At 39.7% G+C, this 26,728-nt stretch overlaps 1 protein-coding gene across 1 annotated transcript in view; it reads right to left on the bottom strand.

Annotated features, from left to right (window-relative positions):
* Positions 1-26,728, bottom strand: part of RP1 (RP1 axonemal microtubule associated) — a 351,706-nt gene that overhangs the window by 203,403 nt on the left and 121,575 nt on the right. The window contains exons 10-16 of the mRNA XM_037803054.1: positions 25,496-25,571; positions 24,609-24,685; positions 24,473-24,504; positions 24,175-24,304; positions 7,472-7,575; positions 5,636-5,812; positions 3,633-3,845 (exon numbers count right to left, since the gene is read on the bottom strand). Coding sequence (XP_037658982.1) covers positions 3,633-3,845; positions 5,636-5,812; positions 7,472-7,575; positions 24,175-24,304; positions 24,473-24,504; positions 24,609-24,685; positions 25,496-25,571 — 809 coding nt within the window. The remainder of the gene's footprint in view (positions 1-3,632; positions 3,846-5,635; positions 5,813-7,471; positions 7,576-24,174; positions 24,305-24,472; positions 24,505-24,608; positions 24,686-25,495; positions 25,572-26,728) is intronic.

The raw sequence follows: 26,728 nt of genomic DNA, 5'->3' as shown, positions 1-26,728 counted from the left end.
TTTTTTTTTCAAGTTATGAAATATCTTTAAGGAGAACGTTTGAAATGCTGCAATGCATGCTTGCCGACCTCACCTCGAAAGTGCATGGGAATTCATGAAACTGGCTTTTAAGCCTGAGAAATCCACAGGGAGGGGAAAGAAAGAGGGGCTTCCAGTGCTGAGGCAAAGCACAACACAGGCTAGAAGGGCACAGAGTGTGCTCCGAACTACTTATTTAGACCCCAAGCACTCCCCTGACAAGCTTTCAACAAGGTTGGTTCTAGAAGAAAATTTGTGTTTGGAATCACTTCCGCTCCTGTATTATGACACCCTGGTTCCCTGACAGAGGTTTCTCGATTCTGTTATCACGAATGGTACAAAATAGGGCTTTAAATGTGGGCTGACCTAGTTTGAGTCTCAGCTTTGACTTGGACATTGGGGCCTCGGATAAGTTACTTAGCCAGGCTCACACTCTGTTTCTTTATCAGAGCACACCAGGTGTGCCAGTCTGAATGTATTATGTACCCATAATACATTCACCCGCCAATGGTGTCCGGAAAACCTCCGTTAGCTGGAAGTGGCTGGCATCTGCTCCAAAGTTCTGGTTTCAAAATGGCTCTCTCCCAGGACATTCCTCTCTAGGCTGCAGTTCCTCAAAAATGTCACTTTTAGTTGCACTTGGGATATTTGTCCTCTCTCAGCTTCTCTGGAGCAAGAGTCTGCTTTCAACGGCCATCTTCAAACTGTCTCTCATCTGCAGCTCCTGTGCTTTCTTCAAAGTGTCCCTCTTGACTGTAGCAACTTTCTCCTTCTATCTGATCTTATATAGTGCTCCAGTAATTTAATTCAGACCCACCCAATGTGTGGGCCAACGCCTCCATGGAAATTATCCAATCAGAGTCATCACCCACAGTTGGGTGGGGCACATCTCCATGGAAACACTCAAAGAATTACAGTCTAATTAACACTGATAGATCTGCCCACACAAGATTACATCAAAGATAATGGTGTTTGGGGGGACATAATACATTTAAACTGGCACACCAGGGGTTCCTGTTTTCCAGGATCATACTTCTTTGTATTAGTCTATAAGTTTCTACCCATCTTCCTGTGCTCACCAAATGCTTCAGTTGAATGCCAAAGACTGTTTCCATTCCCTCAGCCTAATCCCATGGATCTGAGTCACCCATGGCAGAAACAGGAAGGAAAAGAAAGCATGAGAATTTAATGGAAGGCAGAAAGAGTCTGCCATAAATTTGTAGAGGAATTTTATTCACTTAGAGGGGCATGAGAAATAGTACACTGAGAAAGAAGTAGAAGACACAGAAAGGGGCCACATAGACTGGAAAGGAAGGAATGGAAAAAATATGAAGATCACCATCCACCTTGAGTGGGGGGCAGCTAAGTGAAGTCAGTGGGCACTAAGTTGCCCCTTTGGTTGCCATCCAATGGGAAGACTACAAATTTCCAGTGTTATCCCATCACCCACTTTGGAGCAACACTTATCTGTGCCCTCAAAGATGCTGCCCAGCACCTCCCAAATGCACACATCAAAACATGTGTCATGTAGGACCCCCTATCTCATGGTTTCTAACACTGTCAAAAGCCCCAGAAGGGGAACATCTGTATTCCTTGGGGATGTAGGGATGTGAGGGGAAAGCTATCTCCTGATGTGACTCCTAGAGGGTGACGGCACTTCAGATGAAATCAAACTCTGAGCAGGTCTGGCCATGGTAACAATGTTGCCTATTTTTAGTCCAGTTAGTCCACGTTCAGTTTAAAGACCATAAGCATTGCACTCTATCCCTTCGGTTTGGCTTCCTTTTCTATAAATTGGTAATACTATGTGTTCCCTAATGTTACTGTGAATCTATCAGGGATGTTAACTAAATGTGTGTGTGTGCATGAGTTTTTCCTTTTTGTATTAGGGATCTTCAGTGCAGCTCAGCAGACACAGACTTGCCTGCCTGCAGCAGACAGGGACCCAGTGGACCATGAATGGTCAATGCCCCTCTCCCCACCTGTCTCAGCTCATGCAAGTTCTCCCCTTTACTCAGATGCACTACTGGTAAGGAATAAGGGGGAGGGAGGACCTCTGAGCATTAAACCAAGTGATACAGCTTAAACTAAACTGTTTCAAGCAAGAAGAGATGGAGATCAGCAACAACAAAATAAACAACCCAATTTAAAAAATGAGCACAGGACCTGAATAGACATTTCTCCAAAGAAGATATACCAAGGGCCAGCAACCACATGAAAAGATGCTCCACTCCATTAGCCATTAGGGAAATGAAAACTGAAATCACAATGAAATACCACTTCACACCCACAAGGATGGCTATTATGTTTAGAACAGAGAATAGCAAGTGTTGGCAAGGATATGGAGAAACTGGAATCCTCACGCATTACTGGTGGAAATGTAAAGTGAAGCAGCTGTTGTGGGTAACAGATTGGGGGTTCCACAAAAAGTTAAAATATAGCATTACCATGTGACCTGGCAATTCCACTGCTAGGTATATAACCAAATAATTGAAAACAGAGACTCAGATACTGTACAGTGTTCATAATAGCATTATTTACAATTGCCAAAAGGTGGAAAAAAACCAAGTGTCCATTGACAGATGAGTTGATAAACAAAATATGATACATGCATACAATGGAATATTCTTTAGCCATAAAAAGGAATGAAGTTCTGATACAAGCTGCAACGTGGATAACCCTTAGAAACTTTATGCTAAGTGAAACAAGCCAGACACAAAAGACAAATATAGTATGACTTCACTTACATGAAATATCTAGAATGGGCAGAATCACAGATACAGAAAGTAGAGTAGAGGTTACCAAGGGCCGGGGGGAGAGAGGCATGGGGAGTCAACGCACAACTGGGATAGAGGTTCTGTTTGGGGTGATGGGAACACAACACTGTAAAAGTAATTAATGCCACTGAATTGCTCACTTAAAAATGGTGAAAACAGCAAATTGCATGATATATATATATATATGTGTGTATATGTATATATGTATATATATATATATATGTGTGTATATATATACGTATATAACTACAATAAAGTTTTTTTGAAAAGAATAGATTGAGAGAGCATTAACAGTAAATTTAATGTTCAGCCCTATATATACTTCCCCCCACAGGAGACTGATGAATTCATAAAAGATGTTATATTAGTTGCCTTCCACACTCCCTCCTAAGGCTTAAAGTAGGACTTTTTAAATTTAGAATTTAAATCTGAAATTACTTCCTTGCTCAAACTACAGGGTTTCTGATGGTGGAAATTCAGGCATGAAAAGAGGCGTTAAGGAAATATGGTTAAGCTGGGACCTCTGAGAGCCCTTGGTCCTCCAAGTGTGGTTTGTGGACCCACATCATCAGCAGTGGCTGGGAGCCCATCAGAGATGTGGACACTCAGGCCCCCCACCCAGTACTTCTGAATTAGTATCTGCTTTCTCGCAAGGTTCCTGCCTACCAAACTTATTTAAAAAGTCAGCCAAGGAAGACCATCACATATAACATGCAGTGAGCAGAATGTTCGTGGATTAGAGCTAAAAAAATAAAATACTCAGAAAGTGCCATTCTCATGTCTAATACTGGCAAACTCCTGAAATATTTGCTGAGAAAAATATGAGCAGATGCTTACTGTTCCATCGCACTGGCCATCCTTAATCCTCAGATACATCTGTGCATTTTTCACACTTTCAAACATGCAAACCCCAGAGCTGATTCTGTGCACTCTCCAGTGGGAGTTCTCAGACTGGCTCCCTGCTCCGGTACAGCTCCCATCGGGCTGGGGACACAGGGCCTGTTGCAGGCTCGTGGCGAGCAGAATCACGGCCCTGTCCAGGAACACACCCTTCGGAGGAACAGGAGAATGAAAAGTCAGTTGCAAGGGGGCTGGCTGCAGAGTCCCTTCTCCTACAGAGGCTGCAGGATTTGGGATTTTACTGGAAGGGAGGTGGCCAGAAATGAGTAAAAGAAGGGCATAAAAAATTTAACTCCATGCAAAGCTAAACAAAACTAAAGGAGGTTGCCTCGTTGATGCATTTCAATTTACATCAATCATTATTTATTAAGTGTGAATCAACATGTAAAGTTCAGTATCAGGTGCTAAAGGGATTTTAAAAAGATACAAAACAAACACTTCTCTTAAGGAATCCATGATCCCTATAGATAAATAATTTTAATATTAAGACGAAGCAGAATAAACTGAGTGTTCTATAAACTGAATACCTGAATTATGGAATGCACTCCAATATCTATGGATAATAGTTGAATGTATACATATAAGAATGACTGAATGAATGAATGAATGAAAAGAGGTAACAAAGTACATCCGAGGTATACTTAAGTAAATCCTATGAAATCAGTAACTCAAGAGGGAGCTATATCAAGCTCTTGAAAGTTAATTAGAAATACACTAACACTGTAGAGAAATGGAAAAAAGGAAAATAAGATGCAAATGGTAAAACACAAATGGTGAATAAACAAATGGAAGGCTTATCCACATTCATAATAAAAAATAGAAATCAAAATTATATATTTATTCCTATAGAAAATTGCCCAAGAGTCTCTCTTTAATGATTCAACACTAAAGTCAATGAGATGGTATTCTCCTACAATGCAGAAAGGAGGGGTAAAAACCAGCACATTTCTGGAAAGAAATTTGGCAGTATGTTTCAAGAGCCTTAAAACTCTCTTATTCTTAACCTTAAATTCAATTTCTAATTATCTAAACTAAGAAAATAATGAAAGATGTGGTAAAAGATACATGTTGAAGTACACTTATTGCAATATTATATGCAGAAAGATAAAATGAAAAGAGATCAAATGTCCAATAACAAAAAGTTCATATGCACATGCATATATATAATAAAAATAACTCTTTACATTTGATTATTATGCAACTATTAAAAATCATGTTGTTTGGGGGAAAATAATGTGAGGAAGCATTTACCATATAGGAAGAATAAAAAGGTTTGAAGACAAACAGACTTTGGTTTGAATCATGACCCACTCCACCATTTACTAGCTATGCTATACTAGGCAAGATTCTTAACTTCTCTAGGGAGGTTTTTCTTCACTTGTAAAATACAGATATAGTATCTGTGATTATTTCCATGGTGATTAAATTCTGTCTTGTGTATGATGAAGCTCTCTGTAAAGTGCCTGACCTAGAGTTTGCCTCTCAGAAATGACAGGCTATTGTACAATTAAGATAACATTATTTTTAAGGTAAATTCAAAAACGCGCACTGTAAAGAAAAAAACATAAGCATTGTGAATCTATCACACATATGTGTAACACAGTTATGCTCTCTGATTCTGCCAGAAAAGTTAAAAGTATACAATCTTTTGGTTCCCAAATGCAAGTTTCTCTCATTTTTTAAATTAAGAGTCCCTACCTTCAAAGCTTTAACCTCCCACCTGAACTGGTGTAGGACCTCACTGCCATTGCGGTTTCACTGCTGCTGCCGCCACCCTGCCTTTCAAAGTCCGGGTAAAATAGGATGGCCAAAGGTGTCAAGGCCACCAGGTGGAAAGAAATCTGATTCCTGAATTAGGATTCAGCTCGTGGACAGCTTTCCTCAAGGGGCAAGAGAAAGCAGGCATTTAGCAAGACATTGACGACTCTGCTCCATTTTACCTTGGCGCAAATCACAAATTCTTTTGAAAGGTCGGCGTAGCCTGTGGATGACACATCGGCTAGATTGCCACGACGATCGAAAATCACGGTGTGACCGGGAGCCAGCGCGGACTCTAGAACCGCACAGCGGTGGGGCTGGTAGAGCACCCGCAGCTGGACGGGGGCGCCTGCACCAGCCTGGAAGACAGAGGAAGTTGGAATTAGCAACGTGAAATAAGTAGATAAATAACGACCAGACCTAATGTGCACGTGCAGGTCTCCTCTCCAGAGGGCACCTCATTCTCTCCGTGTACGCTTGTCTTTGTCGTTCAGTTGTTTCTGTTCGCAGGCCTGATTCCCATGTCCTGTTCCAAGGACCTTCTTCTTTTGATTTCTCAGAACCCGTGGTAGAGGGCTGGGTGGCAACAAAAATAAGTCCAGCCGCAGGATAGTTTAATAAGATATTGCTATATAGTTTATCATTGCCTATCTTTGATTTCTTCATTTGTGTTCTCCCAATTCAAGACTCTTTGCCACTGAAAGCTAAAATTGCCAGGAGTTAACCAAACTGAGGAGGTTCTGCTACAGGGAGACACTCCCGGTGCAGGGGAGAGACTGAAGTGGGGGAGGCCACGGTCCCCTTGGATGCCTGGACATGCCCAACGGTGACCAGCCTTGGTGAGGCCTCCCTGACCACCGACATCCTGGAAGCAAAACTGCCCTTCAAGGACCCACCTGGTGGTTGGTGAGCTCCTGGAGAGCGACCAGGTGGAGCGAAGCTAAGAGGGTCGTCTCCAGGCCATGGGCCCCCAGCCAGGTAAAATCTTGCCTCAAGTAAGAGAAACCTCAGAATGACTAAGGTGGACTCTCCCACCAACCTCGGGGGCCAGGGGCTTGCAGGTAGATTTGATTTGATTTCATAAAAACAAAGTAATAGGGTATTTCTTGAACTCTTGACTCAATTGAGAAGACTGCATAGATGCCACCTTCATATTTGCCGAGCTCTTACTCTGGCCAGGCCCAGGGCTGGCCTAACGGGCCAAGGGGCAGGGTAGGGAACCTTGCCATGCCTGGAGCAGAGCCAAGCAGCCCTTGGGGAAGAAGTTTGGTTGATCATTTCGCCAGAATTGCAGCTCCACAAATTACATGAATTTTTTTTCAGTATCATTTTCCCTCAGGTTAAATAACATGCTATGTGTTTAAAAGCCTGATATAGTAGGATATAACACTCTATGAGGAAGCTGTAGGGCTGGAGTGAGACAGCCTGCCATCAATTCCGTGTTCCATACTTTACAGTACGTGGCCGTGGATGCGTCACTTAATCTTTCACACTTCAGGTCCCTGGTCAGTTATATAAGGCCGATAATGAACTCCCTCGTGGGGCAGATGTGAAGATAAAATGTTATAATACATATTAAGCACTTAGAACAGTGCATGACACATCCTATGCGGTCTCATTTTTCAAAATAATTAACATATATTTATTTTAAATGACAGCTTTATATTTCAAAAGCTACTTTCCAAACCTAAATTGAGGTGAAACCAGTATGATCCCTGAAGAGGCCTTTGAGAATTCAAGTTATCTCCTTTTGGGAGCTCATTTAAACTCTGAACGTTATCAGAAAGGCGGTCTACTTTCTCTTATCTAAACTCCAATTGCTGAAATTTAGGGCCATGTGTGCATCAGAGTATGAAAAATCAGTCGGACGAAACAGAATAATGAAAAAAGGGAAAGTACAAGGCAATGGAAAATGCAGTTTGATAATCTTATAAAAGTATCTCATGCAAAAAAAAACATTATTTTATGTGCAGTTACCATATTATTAATACATTGCAAAGGGGAAAATTACTACATACCATTCCAGTAACAGAGCCATTGTCAAGAGCAAGAGAAAGATGCCTCATCTGACGACTTTGGAAAATGCATATGTTTCCTTTGTTGAAAATAACATCAAAGAGACCTGGAAGATAGATATTATACATATTAATAAGTAATTGATGACTTTAAAGCTTTTTTCTTATTCAAGTATGCATTGAATCACCTAATAATATTTTATGATATCTCTCAATTAAAAGTTTTTAATTAGTCAAAAGGTTAAACACCAGCAACCTTTGATTATCTACATGTTGCTTGGCAATTTGGTGGAATTTCTACTGAAAATCTCTAATGCCTCCTTATGCTAGTCAGTATGCCTCTGAGACTACCTGCAAAACTCCGTTAGAATTCTTTCCAGGAAAGCAAATTAGGCTAGTGTAAAAATCCATTTCCATTACATAAATCTCTGAAATTTGAAGTAAAATCAAATAATGCATTATAAAAAAAAATACATATGACTTGGGCATTGGTGACTGGTTTATATGCAGATGATGATAACACATGTTATATTGATTTTAGTTTTCAGTATACTTTTGCATATATTTTGATCTTAAAACATAAGCTTCTAAAAGGCATGAACTTTTGTCTATTCTGTGTACAGCTATATCCTGGTTCCTGGAACAGTGCCTAGAGCATAGTAGATAATTGAGAAATATTCTTTAAATGAAATGTTTAACTGGATCCCCAAAGCCTATGAAATAAGCATCACACAGACACACACACACACTCAGTCACACTCACAAAAATTATCCCTGTCTTACAAATGAGAAAACTGAGGCTTCTGGAAGTGGGGGCATTTCCCAAGCTCCCATACCTAAGAAGTCATTAATGGAAATAGAACCCAGAATTTCAGCTCTCAACCCAGTGTTCTAGGCATAACCACTAAACCTTCCTCCACTGTTTACAATCAACAGCCTTATTTTCAGGAACCCACCCTCAAAGCAACAGTTAATGAAGATCTCTTTTCTTTTTACAAATAGGCAATTCGCAAGCAATGATGAGTGAAAGCAGCCAGATACAAAAGGACACATATTGTATGCTTTAATGTCCTAACCAGGTAAAAGTACTCTAGGGTCTTAGGAGTCAAAGTGCTGGTGACCTTTGGTGGGTAGTGACTAGAAGGGCACTGAGATGATTTCTGGAATTCCGGTAATGTTCTGGCTACATGGCTATGTTCAGTTGGTGGAAATTTGGAAAATAATGTGTATGATATATTTCAGGAAAACTGTTTTTAACATAGGTGATTCCTTGAGCCATGACTTAATGTTAAAAGTGAAATTTCATTTCCTAATGAGTTGCAAAAGCTTATGTGTGTATTGTATGTATGTGTATAGATATATAAAACATAAATTATTTGTAAGATATGTACCTAATATATAAAACATATTTATACATCATATTTTGATAATATAAAATGATTTATGATATATAAAGTGATTTCACAGTAACAAAGTAAGATTTTCTAAAATGAACCAATGTCTCCTTTCTTACCAGTGTCAACCTAGCACATTTTTTTATTAACTCAAAACATTAAACCCTGTCAATATATACCAAATGAAAGCAGATTATGGTAATTGTTGGGTGACTTATGTTCCTCAAATTCCAATTTTTTAACCTGGAATTATTCATATATTTGCTTAATTACCCACCTTATTGTATGTGTATGTCTAGAGTTAGCAAATACAATTAATGAATTTTACCATTATATTTTAATTCCAGTTAACTCCATGGGCAAATGCTTTTAGTTAAGTACAAGGTCTTATGCAGAAGTTAACTATAATACTTCGAGTTCTGAAGGATTTCATTATATATTTAAATGATCTTATATTCATTTAAAGCCATATTTCCAAAAGTGAAAGTCTTGTATATCAAGTGGACCACTCCTCATGGAAAGCTTTCTGCCTAATTAATCTCTAATTTATTTTTATCTACCTAATAAAATGCATCTTAATTGTTAAGAATTAAGGATCTTCATAAAATTAAACCATGTTGATGAGCACTTACAGATACTCCTGGGGGTTGGTGGTTGTGGTTCTTATTGAAATGAGGGAAGAACCAAGAGGCAGGAATTCTGACTTCTAATCCTGATGCTGACATTGACTCATTAGATAACCTTGAGCAAATCACTTTGTTTCTCTCTGTCTCCGTCTCCTCATCAACAAAATCAGGACAAGAATTCTCACAGGATTACTGCTCAAATGACTCACTAATTGTGTGAACTAATGAGTTAATGATGGAAGAATTTGAAAATTAAGGAAGTGCTATTGAAAAAGTGCTAGGAATAATTACCATTGTCTAATTTAATCTTTCCTTAATCAACTGATTTCATACATACAAGAACCTAAAGCTATTAAAATATAAAGCCATAATTCTATCAGTATTTAGGTAAGGCCTCAATAATCATAATTATTGTCTATGTTGTTATGAAAATTTATTTTTTTAAGTGTATCAAGAATATACTATGGGGATGACTATTTATCTGTTTGCTTATTGTTGTTAACTCCATGTCTAAGACATTTTCCCATCTACAGTAAACACTGTAAGTATTTGATGAATAAGTGAACTCCTACTGCTGAGAAAAAGTTACTGGTCCCTATTCTGAGAAATTTAACATGATAGAGAACGTCCTTGGATTTGGGAGCTTAATATAGTGAGCTTTAATTTAAAATATATATTAGGAGCAGAATCTTTCTATAAAATTATAATTAAATCAGTGTGATAAATGAAATCTTCAGGAAATTTAAATGTTTTTGAATAGAGGAGAAATACATTTTTATTGAGGAACTCTAAAATACTTTCGTGGACTTCAAGAGCTCCATGGAGAACATCTTGTAGAAAAATTTGTACGGGAAAGGGTGCAACTGTGGGAATCCTGATGTATCATTTCTAGTTCTGGCTCTGCCAGTAAAAGATTTCAATCATTTATTGAACCAATGTTTATTTTGAGCATCTACTATGTGCAAGACATTGTTTTGTTAACCTAGATAAATATTGTCAAAGTTCTTATCTCTAAAATAGTCTCTCTCTAAAAATAAGAGGTTTATTTATACATGATCTTAAGTTCCCAGTTCATATTAACATCCATTGGATCTTGTCACACTAATTGCACAAAACACATTGCAATTGACCTAAGTCCAACAGAAGCCTTTCAGTCATTATTTTGCTTTGCCTCTCCACAACATTTACCCCTGTCATCCCACCACTTCTTGAAGCCCCAACATTCCAACTTAATGATTTCCTTCCCTGCCTCTTCCTCATTTTCTGCCATCCCTTTACTTAGTGTTCTTTCTCAATGGATTACCCTTCTCACACTTCACAGGCTTCCTGGAAGTTTCATTGCTTTTTATAATCCAAAAATTGAGGAATCCCAAATCTACATCTCCGCAAGTCATCTATTCCTCAACGTTATGCTCATATACACAATTGAACATAAACAAATGGAAGTCTCATGGGCACTTCAAACTCAGTATATACAAACTGGAGCTCATAATTTTCCATATATTCTAGCTTCCAATTCTAGTCCTCCATCTGCACTTCCTACCTCAGTTAGTGAACTCATCAACAACCCAATTGCCCAAACCAGAAAACTGAAAGTAATCCTTTTCCCTTAACACTCCCTTTTCATTCAATCACCCCAACAATTTTAACTCTTAGAAAAATTTTCAAATCATTTTCTCTTCTCCATTCATACCTTCCACTGAAGTATTTCTGGTTTTCATCTTTTGCTTGACATATTACAAGAACCTCTTAAGTTGTGTCTCAGTCTCTAATCTTCCTCCTCAACCCCGCAAACCTGTCTTCCATTTAACTGCCAAAGAGTTTCCACTCTACTCCAAATCCATCAATGGCTGTCTCCCACCACAGGACAGATTAAAAGGAGTTGCCTTCAAATGTACAAATTCTTTCCTTTTGTAGGGGGCACAGAGTTGTCACAGAAGAATTAAGATTGAAATTATAAAATGCAGTAAGACAGTTTTTGGTTACTAGCAGACTGCTTTTAATACAAGATGATATGGTGGTAGTGCTGGGATAATATGTCTGCAACTTCCCTAATGACTTCTAGAGAAAAGCATCTGACAACACTCCCTTGCTGCATCCATATGCAGCACAACAGTTGAAACTAAAGTTGAATCTATCGTCAGATCCTGAATTGAGAAATACAGAAATTCATGACACAAAACGAAATATCCCTGATATGCTAGTTTGGCAAAGGTTCTAGTCCTCCCACCATGTCCTTACCTCAGAGAGAGGTGCCATATTTGAGCCAGAGAAAAGCCAGGGGCCATACCCCTACAATGTAATTTCATTTCCAAGACATCTAGAATCCTCTTCCCCCCTTATATTTCCTTTCCCCAAACCTTCTTTCTATTTGTATGCAGAACCTGAAGCTGCCAGTAAAGGGGGCTGAATAAGGTAAGATCCAGTCTGGAACATATTCTTTTCTAACTTAAAACCAAGGAGGTTTTTCAAAGCCCTCTTGGGAAGGAAAAGGATAAGGTCATTGGCTCCTTGTTTTCAGAGAAGTGTAGTTAACAAAGCGTAAAAGTTGTGGCAGAAGAGAAAGTGGCACATGTATAGCCAGTGCTGTTCTCTCTCTCTCTCTCTCTCTCTCTCTCTCTCTCTCTCTCTCTCTCTCTCTCTCTCTCTCTCTCTCTCTCTCTCTCTTTCTCTCTCTCTTTTTTCTTTTTTTTTTTCAGATCCTTTATTTGGGCCAGGTGCCAGAGAATTAGAGGAAAGAACTGCAGCAGATTCCACCAGATATTCACTAGAAATCAGGTTAAAACTGCATAGATCAACTACTAGCCATGTTCCAAGAGAGAATTCAATTAGTCCCTGTGCCAGTTTGAATAGTCCCCCAAAATGCCATTATTTTTTATGTGATCTTGTGTGGGCAAACGTATTAGTGCTGATTAGATTGTAATTCCTTGAGTGTTTCCATGAAGATGAGACCCACCCAACTGTAAGTGATAACTCTAATTAGATAATTTCCATGGAGGTGTGGCCCTGCCCATTCAGCGTGAACCTTGATTAGTTTACTAGAGCACTATATAAGCTCAGACAGAAGGAGCAAGCTTGTTACAGCCAAGAGGGGACACTTTGAAGAATGCACAGGAGCTGAGAGAGGAACGTCCTGAGAGAAAACCATTTTGAAACCAGCCACGTGCCTTCCCAGCTAACAGAGGTTTTCCGGATGCCATTGGCCATCCTCCAGTGAAGGTACCTGATTGCTGATGCCTTACCTTGGACACTTTATAGCCTTAAGACTGTAACTTTGGAACCAAATAAACCCCCTTTATAAAAGCCGATCCATTTCTGGTGTTTTGCAAAAAGGCAGCATTAGCAAACTAAAACAGTCCCCAAGTAAACAAGTAAGGAGGCCAACCAAAATCCACACAGACGGTAAGTTCTAGGACTGGCTATATTTTTCCTTATTGAAAGAGAAGTGGGGGTAACCAGCACAAGGTCGTTTTTTTTTAAGTTGCAGAGCAAGGTAAGAGGGTATTACCCTCTTCAGCACCCCATGTAGATTATTTAGTAAGAAAACAGAAAATTCAGAAAAGTTTGGCTTGGCAGCTTTCCGGGGATTCAAGAAGCTGTATTCCCTATGACACAATTCTCTCTAAATTCTCACTTCACTTTGGAATGGAACCTGGAGTTTGTTAGTGATTCATTAAGGGTATGGTGATCCTATACGTGATTGTTCAATCTAGACACTTCTGAGTGAAAGGAGGGGCTCACCTGATAGGGGCCAGGAAAACTGGGAAGTCTGATCACTTTAAAGTTGTGTTTTAAACAAGAAAAAGACAGATCTTAGCCTTACATTTATTTAAAACTTGGAAAATGTCTGCCTATAAGTTTTAAGTTTATATAAAGATTTAATGTATGTAACTTTTATTATTTGTATCTTAAATGCACGAGTAGAGTGAGTGTAAGACCCTCTTGGGGATGAGCGTATCAAGTGATATAACTCTTCTGGAAAGAGCAGTGGCGATGTCTATAAAGAGCCTGGAGATCTCCTTTATCGTAAACTTGGAATTCCATTTCTCAGGAATCTTGGCTAAGACAATAATCAGAAGTAAACAGAAACATCAGAGATGATGGCACATGTAAGGATGTTTATCAAAATAAGGGAGGGTCATATCCATGTGGCAAATCTATACAATGAAGTTTATATAATTTTAATGCCTTTTGAAGAATATTTAATGCTAAAGAAAAATAATCTTGTAAGTATTAAGTAGCAAAATTGTAAAATTCTATGCTGAATATTCTTCCTAGCCAATTGTTGTTTAATTATATATACAGAAGGTATGCATATTTCATATAATACTACATATATGTTTTTATATTTACATTTATATACATGCCAGGTTAGAAGTAAATGCATCAGAATCACCAATTATCATCACTTAGATTTTCATATTTATGCTTTAATATATTTCCCAAATATTTTATGAGTATTATAAATTTTTAATTGGGATAAAAGTTATGTCAAATATCAAATAAATAAGATTTTTCAGAAGCTTTTAGTAAATGATGAATCATTCCAAACTGTGGAGAAAACCCATATAGGAAAGGAAAGAAGTAGATCCCCACAGCAAAAGACAGAATGCAGAAGAAACAGAGTGTAATACAAGATGTCAGAATTAAGAACAAAAGCAATGATCTTCATCTGTAAATGAGTATAAACTCCCTCCTAAAGCAAAATTCAAAACCAGCTTTTAAAAAAAATCTAGCCATATTGCACATTTTGTTTATGAGAAGAACACTCAGGAAGGCTGAAAATTAACAGTGCATGAAGATGCATTAGACTTGTGTGAGCAACAGGAAAACAAGAGTAGCTGTGTAAATATCACTCATGTAGAGCTGAAGCCGTGGGGCAGTAATGAGACACTGAGAGCCTTTGTAGTGATGACTCATAGGAAGCAAAAACTTTTATGAAACTTTATGCATCAAATGACAGCATCAAACATATAAAGCAAAACCATTAGACCAAGACGGGCAGAAAATGGTAATGAAAAAACATTAACCCAGAACTTACTCAGGCAAGGAAAATGCATATGGACACAGGGATTAGGCTCAGAGCATGGTGGTCAAGCTTGTGGATTCTGGAGCTAGACCCCTGGGTTTAGATCTTGGGCCCATCACTTACTTGTTGAGGGACCTAAATCTCTCTGTGCCTCAGTTTCCCCACATGTAAAGTGAAAATAATACTGCCCAGTGCATTAGGAATATTGTGAAGATTAGATTAGTTAATATCAGTAAAGCACTTAGAACAGTGCCTGGCACATACAAGGTGAATATATGTGTGTTAAAATAAAAGTGTGTAATGACCATATATTTAAAGACACATATATGCATATCTAATACACACACACATGCATATTCATAAACATGATTTTATACTCTGTAAATAAAACATGCATTTTCAGCATCTATGGGAGATTTTCAAAAATATGCTTCATAATATACCACAAAAAACTAAATTCCGCAAAAGCAGGGTTTAGAGTATAAGCAAAATTCTTTGAATATTGTGCATATAAGACAGTAATATAAGAAAAGTTTCAAAGAAACAACAAAGAGAATGAGAGATTAAAAACACTCTCCCAAACAATTCTTAGTAAAAGAGGAATGTGGCCAAAGTTGTAATTAGAAGTAAACGCATAGCTTGAAATTGGTGATGTTCAATTGAAAAGGGAACTTTTTAAAGATCAAAAAATGAGCAGATTTTTTTTCCAAACTACACATACATTGTAATATTTATCACCCTAATGGGATGCAGAGAATAACTGTTGTATGAGCAATCATTAATGGTGGTAACATTTTGTATCTTTAAGGGGCAATAGGATGTTAAACAAACAAACAAAAAAAGGTGAGAACTGTTGTCTTAATTGCTTTTGACTAAAATTTCAGTTGCAGATTGTCTAATGGGTGAGTTCTAACTTTCAAGAGAGAACACTTCTTGTGCTATATACGTTGTTAAAGGGCAGCACAAAGTGGTATATTTCCTGAAATTAGAATAAACTGAAATCAAAAGTTAGCAAGACCCCCTTCCTTCCCTCAAAAAAAATAAAAAGATAAAAAACAAAAGCAAAAACAAAAAACAAAAAACAGAGGCATCTCATTAGAATGTAAACTCTGTGTGGGCAGATTTTTATCTGTTTTGTTTGCTGCAGTATCCCCAGCCCTAGACCAGAATCTGGCACACAATAAGCACCAAATAAATTTGTGTGTATGTGTATTTAATGAATCTCCCCTATGAACAGGATTTATAATTTCTAAAAAAGAATACTAACAATCTGAATTAAACTATAAGGAATTGTCCACCATAAATAAGGAAGGTTTAATATTGGAATGAAAAGAGCATTTAATTTAAAAAAATATATTATTTATTCAAGTAACATAAAATAGCCATAAGTCCAATGGGAAAACTATATTATGAATCCAGTAGATGTCAAAGAGAAATTTAATGCAATTTAACATTTATTTCTTGTTTTTTTAAATTGTTTTTCTTAAAGTACTTTTAACAAAATCAGAAATAGGTTACTTATCACTCTAAGGGACATGTATTTAAAACCCAATACCTGCATCATATTTAACATTGGGGGACCCCCTTTCTCCTGGTCTCAGGGAATGGAGCAGACCCTAGTCTGCTGGGTGGCTTTGAAAGAAGGAGCTGGGAATGCCAGCCCAAGCCCCCTTCACCAAGGGTCCCCTCTTTGGAGCTCTGTCATCCGGGTGGGCAGCCCCCAGAGGGCAGCCTGTGGCTGTCAACACTGCCCAGCCTGGATCAGTCAGGTTGCCTTCTTCTGGTCAGGGTCAGCACGTCCTTTAAAGCCAGCATCTCCACTCAGCCCCATCAAAAACAAAGCCGAGATTTGACTTCCATTTGCCTGGGTCCTGTGTCTTATTTCTTAATTGACTCTGACCACAGGAGGGGAATAAAGTGGTATTATTTATAGACGCCCCTTCAAATACCCAAGTTTTAATAAACAACAAAGACATCTCATTAAAATTAGTTATGAATTGAGAATGCCAGTATCGCCAACATTATTTTGCCTTCTTAAGGATATTCTTGCCAGTGGAATAATGCTTGAAACCAAAACAATAGATGCAACTATTGGAAAGTAAATTTATAAATTTATTTATGTTTGTAAAACCTTCTGAAAAAAATTACTTAAATTAATTAAAGCGCAATGGTGTGGTAAGATAAATATGTATCTAGACCATTGCCTGAGACATTGTAAGCACTTAATAAATATTGTACAAATTAAACATACCCCAAAAAACTGTACCTCTCTGTATATTCCCAATATCAGTTAGATTTATAAGGAGAAAAAGGTCCACTTACAGTAGTACCAAAAACCTAGAAATAACACTAACAAGAGAATTTATGTACGTATTTGAAGAAAATAAATATACAATATAAAGTCCTGAATGAATAAAGACAAATTCCTGAAGGAAAAGGCTGAATATTGTAGAGCCATCCATTTTTTCCAAGTGAATATATAGATTTAATGTAATTTTAACAAAATTCCCTTCAGGATTTCTCATAGAACTGATGAAATACTTCTAAAGTCAATTTGAAAGAAAACCCATAAAGAGGTTCTCCCTGATAAATGTTTCGTGCTCTTGTTTGGGTCTTCAAATCCTAGTCACTGCCTGAAAGCGTAAAGCTGCTTGCAAGGGGTGGCCTTTGTCACCAGAAGGGGAGTTGGGTGGGCAAGTTCATCTGCATGTGGGACTCTCTGCTGTTTGTCCATCCCTCATCATCACCAGTCCATCTGCCACTATGGAAGTCCAAATGCTGGCTCACCTGCATGTCCCCCTCAACTGGCGTCCTCATGTACCACCCTCAGCAGCCTTCTGAACCCAGGACAAGGCCTCCTTGCACCGGACAGCCACGTGGGGTGGACAGAGGGCAGCTGCCTGCACATCTGCCTGGGCCTGCCCTAGAATCCCTGCAAACCAGCACTCCACTGCTGGTCCCCGAGAAGACAGGGACTGGAGTCACGGTTTATGACGGGCTCTGCTACACCCTTTTCCTGGATCTAGTGGCTCTGGGTCCAGTCTGCTGTCCTTGCCGTTTCATGAAGGCCGGCCTGAAGCAGGACACGGGCATGTCCCTCAGCGATGGGCAGCTGCCGGGTCAGCTGGCCACCTCCTGCCATCCAGATGGTAAGGAGACAGCAGCCCAAAGGGATCCAGACAGTTCAGGACTCGCAGCACAGCAGGCAGCAGGAGCTGTGTGTTCCCATCGATCCCTGGTCCTTGAGTGACATGAGGGAGACACGGAGTTTACAGGGGCTTGGGCTCACAGCTGAGGAACGCTGGGTCGCAAAGACCCCCCCCCCCCACCTCCATCTTATTAGGGAACTGCTGGCAAACCTACCCAGGCTCCCACCGGGGAGCCATTAACTTCATTTTCTTGGTGAGGAAACAAATCTTCTCTGGGGAGAGGTGGGGACTGTACTGTCCTGGAAGTTCTCTGGGGAGGGAGGTAGTCTCTATATTGGAATCCCTCCTTCTACAACATTTTTTAAGTGGCTGCAAATACCTCTGTGCAGAAGACGCAAATCACGTGAAAGAACAAGAGATTCGAGAGACACGTCCCCCAGCACAGCATCCTCAGCAAGGAGACACCTCCTAACTTTTGAGTCATGCTCCATTTTTCATCTCAGTAGGGCCAGAAAAGGGAAAAATGACAAAGAGCTAGGACAAGGGGCCTTGGCTCATCTACTGGCTTCCTGAAAACTCACTCCAGTCCTAATTCCCTTTACATAAAACCAGTTGGAGTGACGACATGGATGGCCCAGTTCTGGCAGGAAGGAGCCAATTTGGTATATTACATCTTCCTGTTACACATGTTTGCTTTCAACAAGCTCCATTCAACCAGACTGCCAGGTGGAACAATGGCTTTGTGAGGGTTAGAAACAGCCACCCCTTCCTCAAAATATTTTGCTGCCTGTATTAGTTTCCTGAGGTCACTATAACAAATCACCACAAACCTGTGGCCCAAATGAAGAAATTTTGGAGGCAAGATGTCCAAAATCTGTTTCACTGGGCTGAAATAAAGGCGTCAGCAGGCTATACTCCCCTGGAGGCTCAGGGATAATCTATTCCTTGCCTCTCCATCTTCTGGGGGCCGCCAGCTTCCTTGGCTTTCCTTGACTTTCCTTGGCTTTCCTTGGCATTCCTTGGCTTTCTTTGGCATTTTTTGGCTTTCCTTGGCTTTCTTTGGAATTCCATGGCTTTCCTTGGTTTTCCTCAGAATTCCTTGGCTTTCCTTGACATTCCTTGGCTTTCCCTGGAATTCCTTGTCTTTCTTTGGCTTTCCTTGGCATTCCTTGGCTTTCCTTGGCATTTTTGCCTTTCCTTGGCTTTCCATGGCTTTCCTTGGCATTCCTTGGCTTTCCTTGGCTTGTCACCTTTATCCTCACATTGCCTTCTCCTCTGTGTATCCATCTATACCCCACTGCCTTGCTCTTAGAAGAGCATTTGGGGCCAACCAGATACTCCAAAATAAGTTCCTCCTCTCAAGGTCCTTCGCTGAATCACCTCTTTTGCCAGATAAGCTAATACTTCCAAGTTTAGGGGATAAGGAAGTGAATATACCTTTGAGGAGCCATTTTTTCAGCCTAGCACATGGCCTCTCATTAATAAATACATAAATTGAATTCAACTACAAACATGAACAGCACCCCTTACTGCTGCTCAGGGCACACTGACGCATTACTTCTATATTAGAAATATTTTCCTAATCATTGCACTGCATTTTACAGGGAATATTTTGTAATATGTATTCATACTTATTGTGCAGAGGCCTCGATATTAATATTGTGGAAGAAATGCATGAATATTCAGGACTTCTCATTGCACCACTGTGGAAGTAGAAGGGGATCAGTAGCACAAGGAAGGAGATGGGCCTTCAGCTTACAGTGGCAGAGACACTGCCCCTGCCACTGAGGACCACAACTGCATGAAAAGGGAGAGACCCCGTGCTTAAGGTGACAACGAGAAGATGCTGTCAGGGCTGCCATTCAGAACAGGGCCCGACCTGGTATGTTAGTGATCTATTCCTCTGTAAAATATTACTCCAAAACCTAGTAGCTTAAAACAGCAAACATTTACTATCTTAAAGTTTCTGTGAATTCTGAATTGGGGAGAAGCTTATCCGGGTTGCTCTGGCTCAGGGTCTCTGGTGAGACTGCAATCAAGTTGTGAGCTGGGGCTGCAGTCTCAGCTGAACTTTATGGGAGCTACAGGATGCTCCTGCAGATCAGTTTACTCACACGGCTTTTGGCAGCAAGCGTCCAACTCCTGTCACGTGGGCCTCTCCAGAGGGCAGCTTGCATGTCTTTTTGACATGGCAGCCAGCTGCCCTCTGAGCCAGTGATCCAAGAGAGAGGGCCAGAAGGAACCTGTGATGCCTTTTGGGACCTAGCCTTGGAAGTCCCATCGCCACTTACACTGTAATCTATTTGTTAGAAGACAGTTGCTATGTGCAGCCCATACTTGAGGGGAGCAAATGAGGTTCCAGCAGTTGGAGGGAGGGGTGTCAGATAATTTGTGGACATATTTTTAAACCACCACATTGAAGAATGCAGTCACATTTTCCATATGCACAAGTTTGGCATACCACTAAATAAGCAACCCCAAAATAGAAAGTGTAAATCCACTACAAATCCCGGTACATGGACCCATACAGCGACAATAAAGATGACAAAAATGACACATTAGAAACTTCTAGTTATGTGATATACTGCAAATTTTAAAATGCATGCTTAATCCTTTCTGCAGTATAAATCAAATATATCTGAATATAATCAGAAATTATTCTCTTGATAGACTACAAGTATAAAATGGGAATACTATGTGAATCTATATTTTATAAAAAGTCTTTTAAAAATTCCAGGGTGGGGAGTTTGTGAAACTGGTCTTGACCTTAAAACAACCATCAAGGATTTAGTGAGAAAGAACTGAATAGCCTGGTTGGCCTGGTCCTTCCTTTTGGTTATAGGATCTCACACTAGAGACAAGAAGATGCAAGTGCCATTGTCACTGTAAACACTGTAGCAGAGCTGGTTTTAGTAGCTAAGACCATATGGTTGCAAAATAAAGCTCCCTGTGGCATTTCAAAGATCTTCTCATGCTGTGTGTTTGCTCTTGGGTCCAATATTGCCAAGAAATGGTTCAGTAGTTATTAGAAAACTAAGCACTCTCTGAGTATGGAAATAACTAAACTCACAACCAGCTTGATATATAAATAGATGAACTGGTGCACAGTGTAAAAAGGATGTCATTTTATGGACTAAAATCTGTGAGTCAATATATCTCAGAAACATTTTCTTAAAATATTTCCCCAAAAAGATGTCTCCAGGTCAGCACCGTTCAGCTCACTTTCCAGGCATATGAAAACGATTCATGAGTATGAATTTATGACACAATGAGCATAACATCAGGAAATAATCCTGCAAGTAATTATCACACATAAAAGACCTCCTGTTGCAAAAATGTCGGTTACAGTGAGGAAAATTACTCATGCTTTCCTGCACATGCCTTTTTAGGACTGTCATTCAGATTTGTATATAGAAGGACCAGCATATAAGATGCAAAAAGAAAACACAGAAGGGGAAAAACTTTCTCTATTTTCATCACCTACCAGTTTGGTCCACACACAGACTCACATGCCTGGGAGGTGGTGCTGGGGCTGCCGGCACCCTCCGTTCTCTCCTTGAGGGCTTCTTTACAAGACTGTTTGGGCTTCCTCTAAGATGATGGCTGACTTCCAGGAAAGAGTAATCCAAGAAGTGAAGGTACAAGATGCAGATCTCGACTGTTTCCATGTTGTTTCAGCTGAATTCCATTAGTTAAAACATGTAACAGGGCCAGCAAGGGGCAGGCAATAAATTCCACTTGTTGCCATGAGGGTGGCAGGGTGCCTTTATAAGCTAGCATGTACGATAGGTGTCAGAAGTGAATTCCCCCTAGATTTCTTGTGTTCTTGCGTGGTGCAGTTCCTCTGAGTAAAGGCATTTACAAAATGTAGGAGACACGCCAGGAAAGCAAAGCTTAGAAGCACCCCTTTCCCCAGAGTAGTACTACCCCAGGGTAGTAAAGTTAAAGAGCCTTCCTTCCTCTCCCTGGAGGAGATGTGCTTACAGTGCAGGCTGAAGACACACACACGCACACACACACACCCCACTACCACCACCACCATTCTCTCTCTCTGAAAGGAAGGGATGACATGTCACCAGCAGCTCTATGTAAGATCAGCATTTCATGGTGTCTTAGTTTTCCAGGCTTATAAGACAAATACCACACAGTGGGTTGGCTTAACAACAGAAGCTTGTTTCCTCACAGTTCCAGAGGCCAGAAGTCCAAAATCAAGATGTCAGCATGACCATGCTTTCTCCCTGCAGTACGTAGCATCCTGGCACTGGATTGTTGCAATCCTCGGGGTTCCTTTGCTTGAGTCTCTGCCTCCTGTCACCTGGCCATCTCTCGCTCCTTGTGTCTGCTTTTCTTGTTTCCACTGACTTCCAGCGTCTTTCTTTGTGCCCTTCTCTGACTCCTATTTATACGGCCTCCAGTGATAGGGATTAAGACATGCCCTGATTAGGTTGGGCCACATGTTATCTAAAAACAACATCTTCAAAAAGTTCTGTTTGCAATGGTGTGCCAGTTTGAATGCACTATGTCCCCCAGAAAAAGCCAAATTCTTTGATGCAATCTTGTGGGGCAGACATTAGTGGGGATTAAGTTGGAACGTTTGGATTAGGTTGTTTCCATGGAGGTGCGCCCTACCCAACTGTGGGTGATGACTCTGATAGGATAATTTCCATGGAGGTGTGGCCTTGCCCATTCCGCATGGACCTTGATAGTTTACTGGAGCACTATATAAGCTCAGACAGAAGGAGTGGGCCTGCTACAACCGAGGGACACTTTGAAGAATGCACAGGAGCTGAGAGAGGAGCTGCAGATAAGAGATAGTTTGAAGATGGCCGTTGAAAGCAGACTCTTGCTCCAGAGAAGCTAAGAGAGAACAAACACCCCAAGAGCAACTAAGAGTGACATTTTTGAAGAGCTGCAGCATAGAGAGGAATGTCCTGGGAGAAAGCCATTCTGAAACCAGAACTTTGGAGCAGTCACTAGCCATGTGCCTTCCCAGCTAACAGAGGTTTTCTGGATGCCATTGGCCATCCTCCAGCGAAGGTACCCTTTGTTGATGGACACTTTATGGCCTTAAGACTAAATTTGTAACCAAATAAACTCCGTTTTATAAAAGCCAATTCATTTCTGGTGTTTTGCATTCCTGCAGCATTAGCAAACTAGAACAAATAGGGTCGTACTCACAAGGATGCAGATGAAGATTAAAAACGTGTTTTGCCAGGGTACATAATTTAATCTACTGCAGGGTTCCTCTCCTTTAGAGCACCCCACTGCATGTGTAAGTATCATCTGATCCTCACTGCATCACCCTATGGAGATTGGGGTTTGGGGATCAATGCAAGCTATTGCTCTAGCTATTGCTTTTGCTGTGAAAATAATGGTCTCATGTTTTTGCTTCCTTCACAGTTTGACTTAACAATGGAAGATACTGTTGTGGCCATATTTGGAAATGCAATCTACCATACTTGATAAGGAAAAAGAGCATCCGCACTGGCAGCAGGGAACCCAGAGAACAGGATAGGAGGGGCCAATGTGAGTGATCTAAGTATGTAACAGATCCCAAGTGGAAACCTGTAGGTAAGGAAAATGTCTAAGGAACTGATTAATTTAGGAAAGAAAAGTTACTAGGAAGTATTTATAGAATGTAGCATATTTTCATAGAGGAAGAAATGGATTATTTCCTGGAATCTCTAATATGAAGTGGAAGTGGTTATATGTTGACAAAATGCTGTAGGTTAGCATCTCTGGCACATCCTAGAGGATATTTGTACATCAGAGTTTCTAATAAAGTATAGCCAAGTTATGTTCATAAGTACAGAAGGCAAATTTTGTTTACAACAGTGAAGGCCAAAATATCAAGAAGAGTTGGAGGTTCAGGTTTATTATCAAAGAGCTTCCATCATCAGTTTACTCCTTCTTTATTAATTCTATGACCATGCCTTCAAGATATGCTGACGTTGAACATCAAATCTAGTTTCACTTTGCCTAGTTTTCTCCTTGTACCTTTGTAATGACACTAGCTACAAACAATTATTATTGGAATTGTTGTATGTGTCTGACTACTTCATTAGATTATGAATCTCTGGAATTCAGGGACAGTATCTTAGTTATTTCTGTGGTCTCAAATTATTTAACAGAATGTTTTGGACAGAATAGATATTTAATAGGACTGACTTCATTCCTTAAAAGGTCTTCCCATTCAAGAGCTACGGCTGATGCTTTTTATGAATAGTTTGTATCAAATGCATACATTTTATTCTTCAATTAAGTAATAACAAACACAAGGTTTTTTCATGATGTACCATTCTGCATAGTGGCACTCTCAGCCCCATTTCAAAGTGCCATTTGTTGATCATTTGTCACAGTGGAGATAGTGAGTTATCTAAATGGACTAACATAGGTCTAAGCTATTTGAAAAAGAAGCAAAACTATAAATTAAGCAAGGACTAGGAGACTGCCTCCCTCCAGCTTCAAGGACTGCCACAGCTCCACATGCTTTGCCCAGTGATTTTACCATATCTGTCTGTCTTTTCTCCAGCTGCATCAACTGTGCCATCTGGATGCAGACGGACAAACCCTCCAGTAAGCTTGTTGTAGAACTGAAGGGTGTTGCCTTTCTTAAACTTCCAGCTTTCTGCAGCCCACTAAATGAAAAAACACATCAAAATCACCAATATGAGAAGGTACAAATAGGAAAAATTACAAAGAAACATCTTTTCCTGAACATAATATGCTGTTTTGTTTCAACACATCAAATAGCTATTTGAACATTATTTGTACTAATTAATTTAAGGCCAAAAGCAAAGTCTTACTGTTTCTTTTATTTTAAGTTCCAACTTCTGCCCTGAGGAGATAAAGAAAGGACCATTAATTTCAGCAGTGCCATGCCTTCTTCAACCATCGCAGTCAAACAGAATCATCCGAGACCCGTGTGCATGAGACACTCACTTCCCAAGGAGATACTGTTATCGCTGGCATAGAGGTCTCTGACAATTTTGCCATCATCTTCTCCTTGATCTAGCCATCTGGAAAGAAAGGTATATCTATTATATTCAGGCTTTATATTTACATTAGCCATTAGCAACTATCTACTCAAGTCAAATAATGGACAGCAGGAACAGGAAAAAGTGATGGTTATCTAGTCGGCAGGGTTAGAGGAGTGGAGAATGCAAAAGGAAATTCTTGCAGTGACTCAGCGAAAGTAAGGGAAGCAGAAGGAGCAGCCACCATCTAGCAAGGCTGAAATATGCCTTCCCAAATCTAAAAAGGAGTTGCTGAAACAGTTGTACCCATGGTACGGAAGAGGTCAAGGTCACAGGTTTTACATCCACTGGACTGATTATTTTATTCTGTTCTTTGGCCACAGTTCAAACTGCTGTCAGTCATTTCACAAATAACTATTATTGGTTGGGTGGGGAAAATAACTAAAAAATTAAGGCCTGTGGACAATAGGTCAGCAATGTCTTCATGCAGCATTTATTTTATACATTCATTATTTTTTAACCTAATTTGGGACTCAGTCCAAAGGGAATAAAGTTTCTTGTCAGAGATTTTCATTCTCCTTACTGATAGGTAAAGAAAGAGAATTCATATGGAAAAAAAACTATCTTAATTGACCCAGAAAGATTTCAATATACACTACCAGGAATGAGGAAAACGATGATATACTTCTCAATATAAGAAGCTGCCCCTAAGATTCACATGCACATGAGCCAACTAACAAAGCATTAATGACCAGGAATAATTGAAGAAGCTCTCCAGTTCTCAAAAAAAACTTGAACTTGGTCCTGACTAATATGAAAGGAATTTGTTCAATGTAAGACATGTCTACTAACCTGTGGCACAGGAAGGCATATTCATGGTTTGTCGTGGGATCCTTGACCACAATATCATCAAGAAACCAGCCATTGCCTAAATGCAAATTAAAGAAAGAAAAATGTGGTATGAACACATATGGTCCATGTATTATTTTAAGTTTTGAGAACTATGTTTTAGCTTCCAATGATATGTAAACTCACTGAGCAACATTAATACTTCAAATAAAGCAAGACATAACAGAAGTAAGCTGTAAGAAGCATTTTTTTAATATTTCATATACTTGGGGAGAAAAAAGCACAGCATTATTTCAAGGCTTCATGTTTTGTGATATCTATTTCAACAGAATTTTCAAATGAGTTGAAAAGAGAACAACTGCGCAGTTGCTCTTGACTGCATAAACTGTTTTACTCACAGTCCTGGACCTAATATTTCCAAAGAATATATATTTGATAAGTTAGCAATATTTTTTATTTCCAAAACATACACCTAGAAGGTTATTAAAGTTCAAATTTGGACCAACTCTATAAAAACAAAATATATATGTCTTGATAGGCTAGAAAATGAAAAGGCATTCCGAAGCCCTGTCCAAACACACAGACTGAGTTACCATACCTACAGGCAGTGATCCCTTTTTAAATGCTTAATTGTGCATCAACTTGACGACTGAGGTTGATTAAAATAAAATTTTGTTTTATTATATTTGTCAGTAAGATGGTGTATTTGAACTTGTCACAGTAGTTTTATCTACACACAATTAAAAATCCTTGAGTGGATACTTATTTGCTTTAGGTTATAACTGCTTGCAACCGCACATACAAGGGCCTCCCTGCTGGTCTCTGCTTACTCTTCAGCTTTGTCCCTCATCATACACTCCCATCCGCAGGCAATGCAAAAGGCTTCATAGTTCTTGCACCCGTGGCTCTCAAATTTTAACAAGCACTGGAATCACCAGGAAGGATTATAAAAACACAGTGTGCTGGGCCCCAACCCCAGAATTTCTAACTTGGTAATGGTTTGAATTGTGTCCCCCTAAAAGACATGTATGAGTCCTAACCTCTGACTTTGTGAGTGGGACCCTATTTGGAAATGGACTCTTGGATGATGTTATTACATAGGATGAACCCAAACTGGATCATGGTGGGTCCTAATCCAATAGGACTTGGGTCCTCACAAGGATAGCAAATGTGGGCACAGGCAGGAGGAGAGTGGAGAGGGCCAAGTGACAGAGGCAGTGATGGCGGTACAGACCA

The sequence above is a fragment of the Choloepus didactylus genome, chromosome 14, assembly GCF_015220235.1.
Source record: "Choloepus didactylus isolate mChoDid1 chromosome 14, mChoDid1.pri, whole genome shotgun sequence".
Lineage (NCBI taxonomy): Eukaryota > Metazoa > Chordata > Mammalia > Pilosa > Megalonychidae > Choloepus > Choloepus didactylus.
This window is presented reverse-complemented; position numbering and strand designations above follow the sequence as displayed.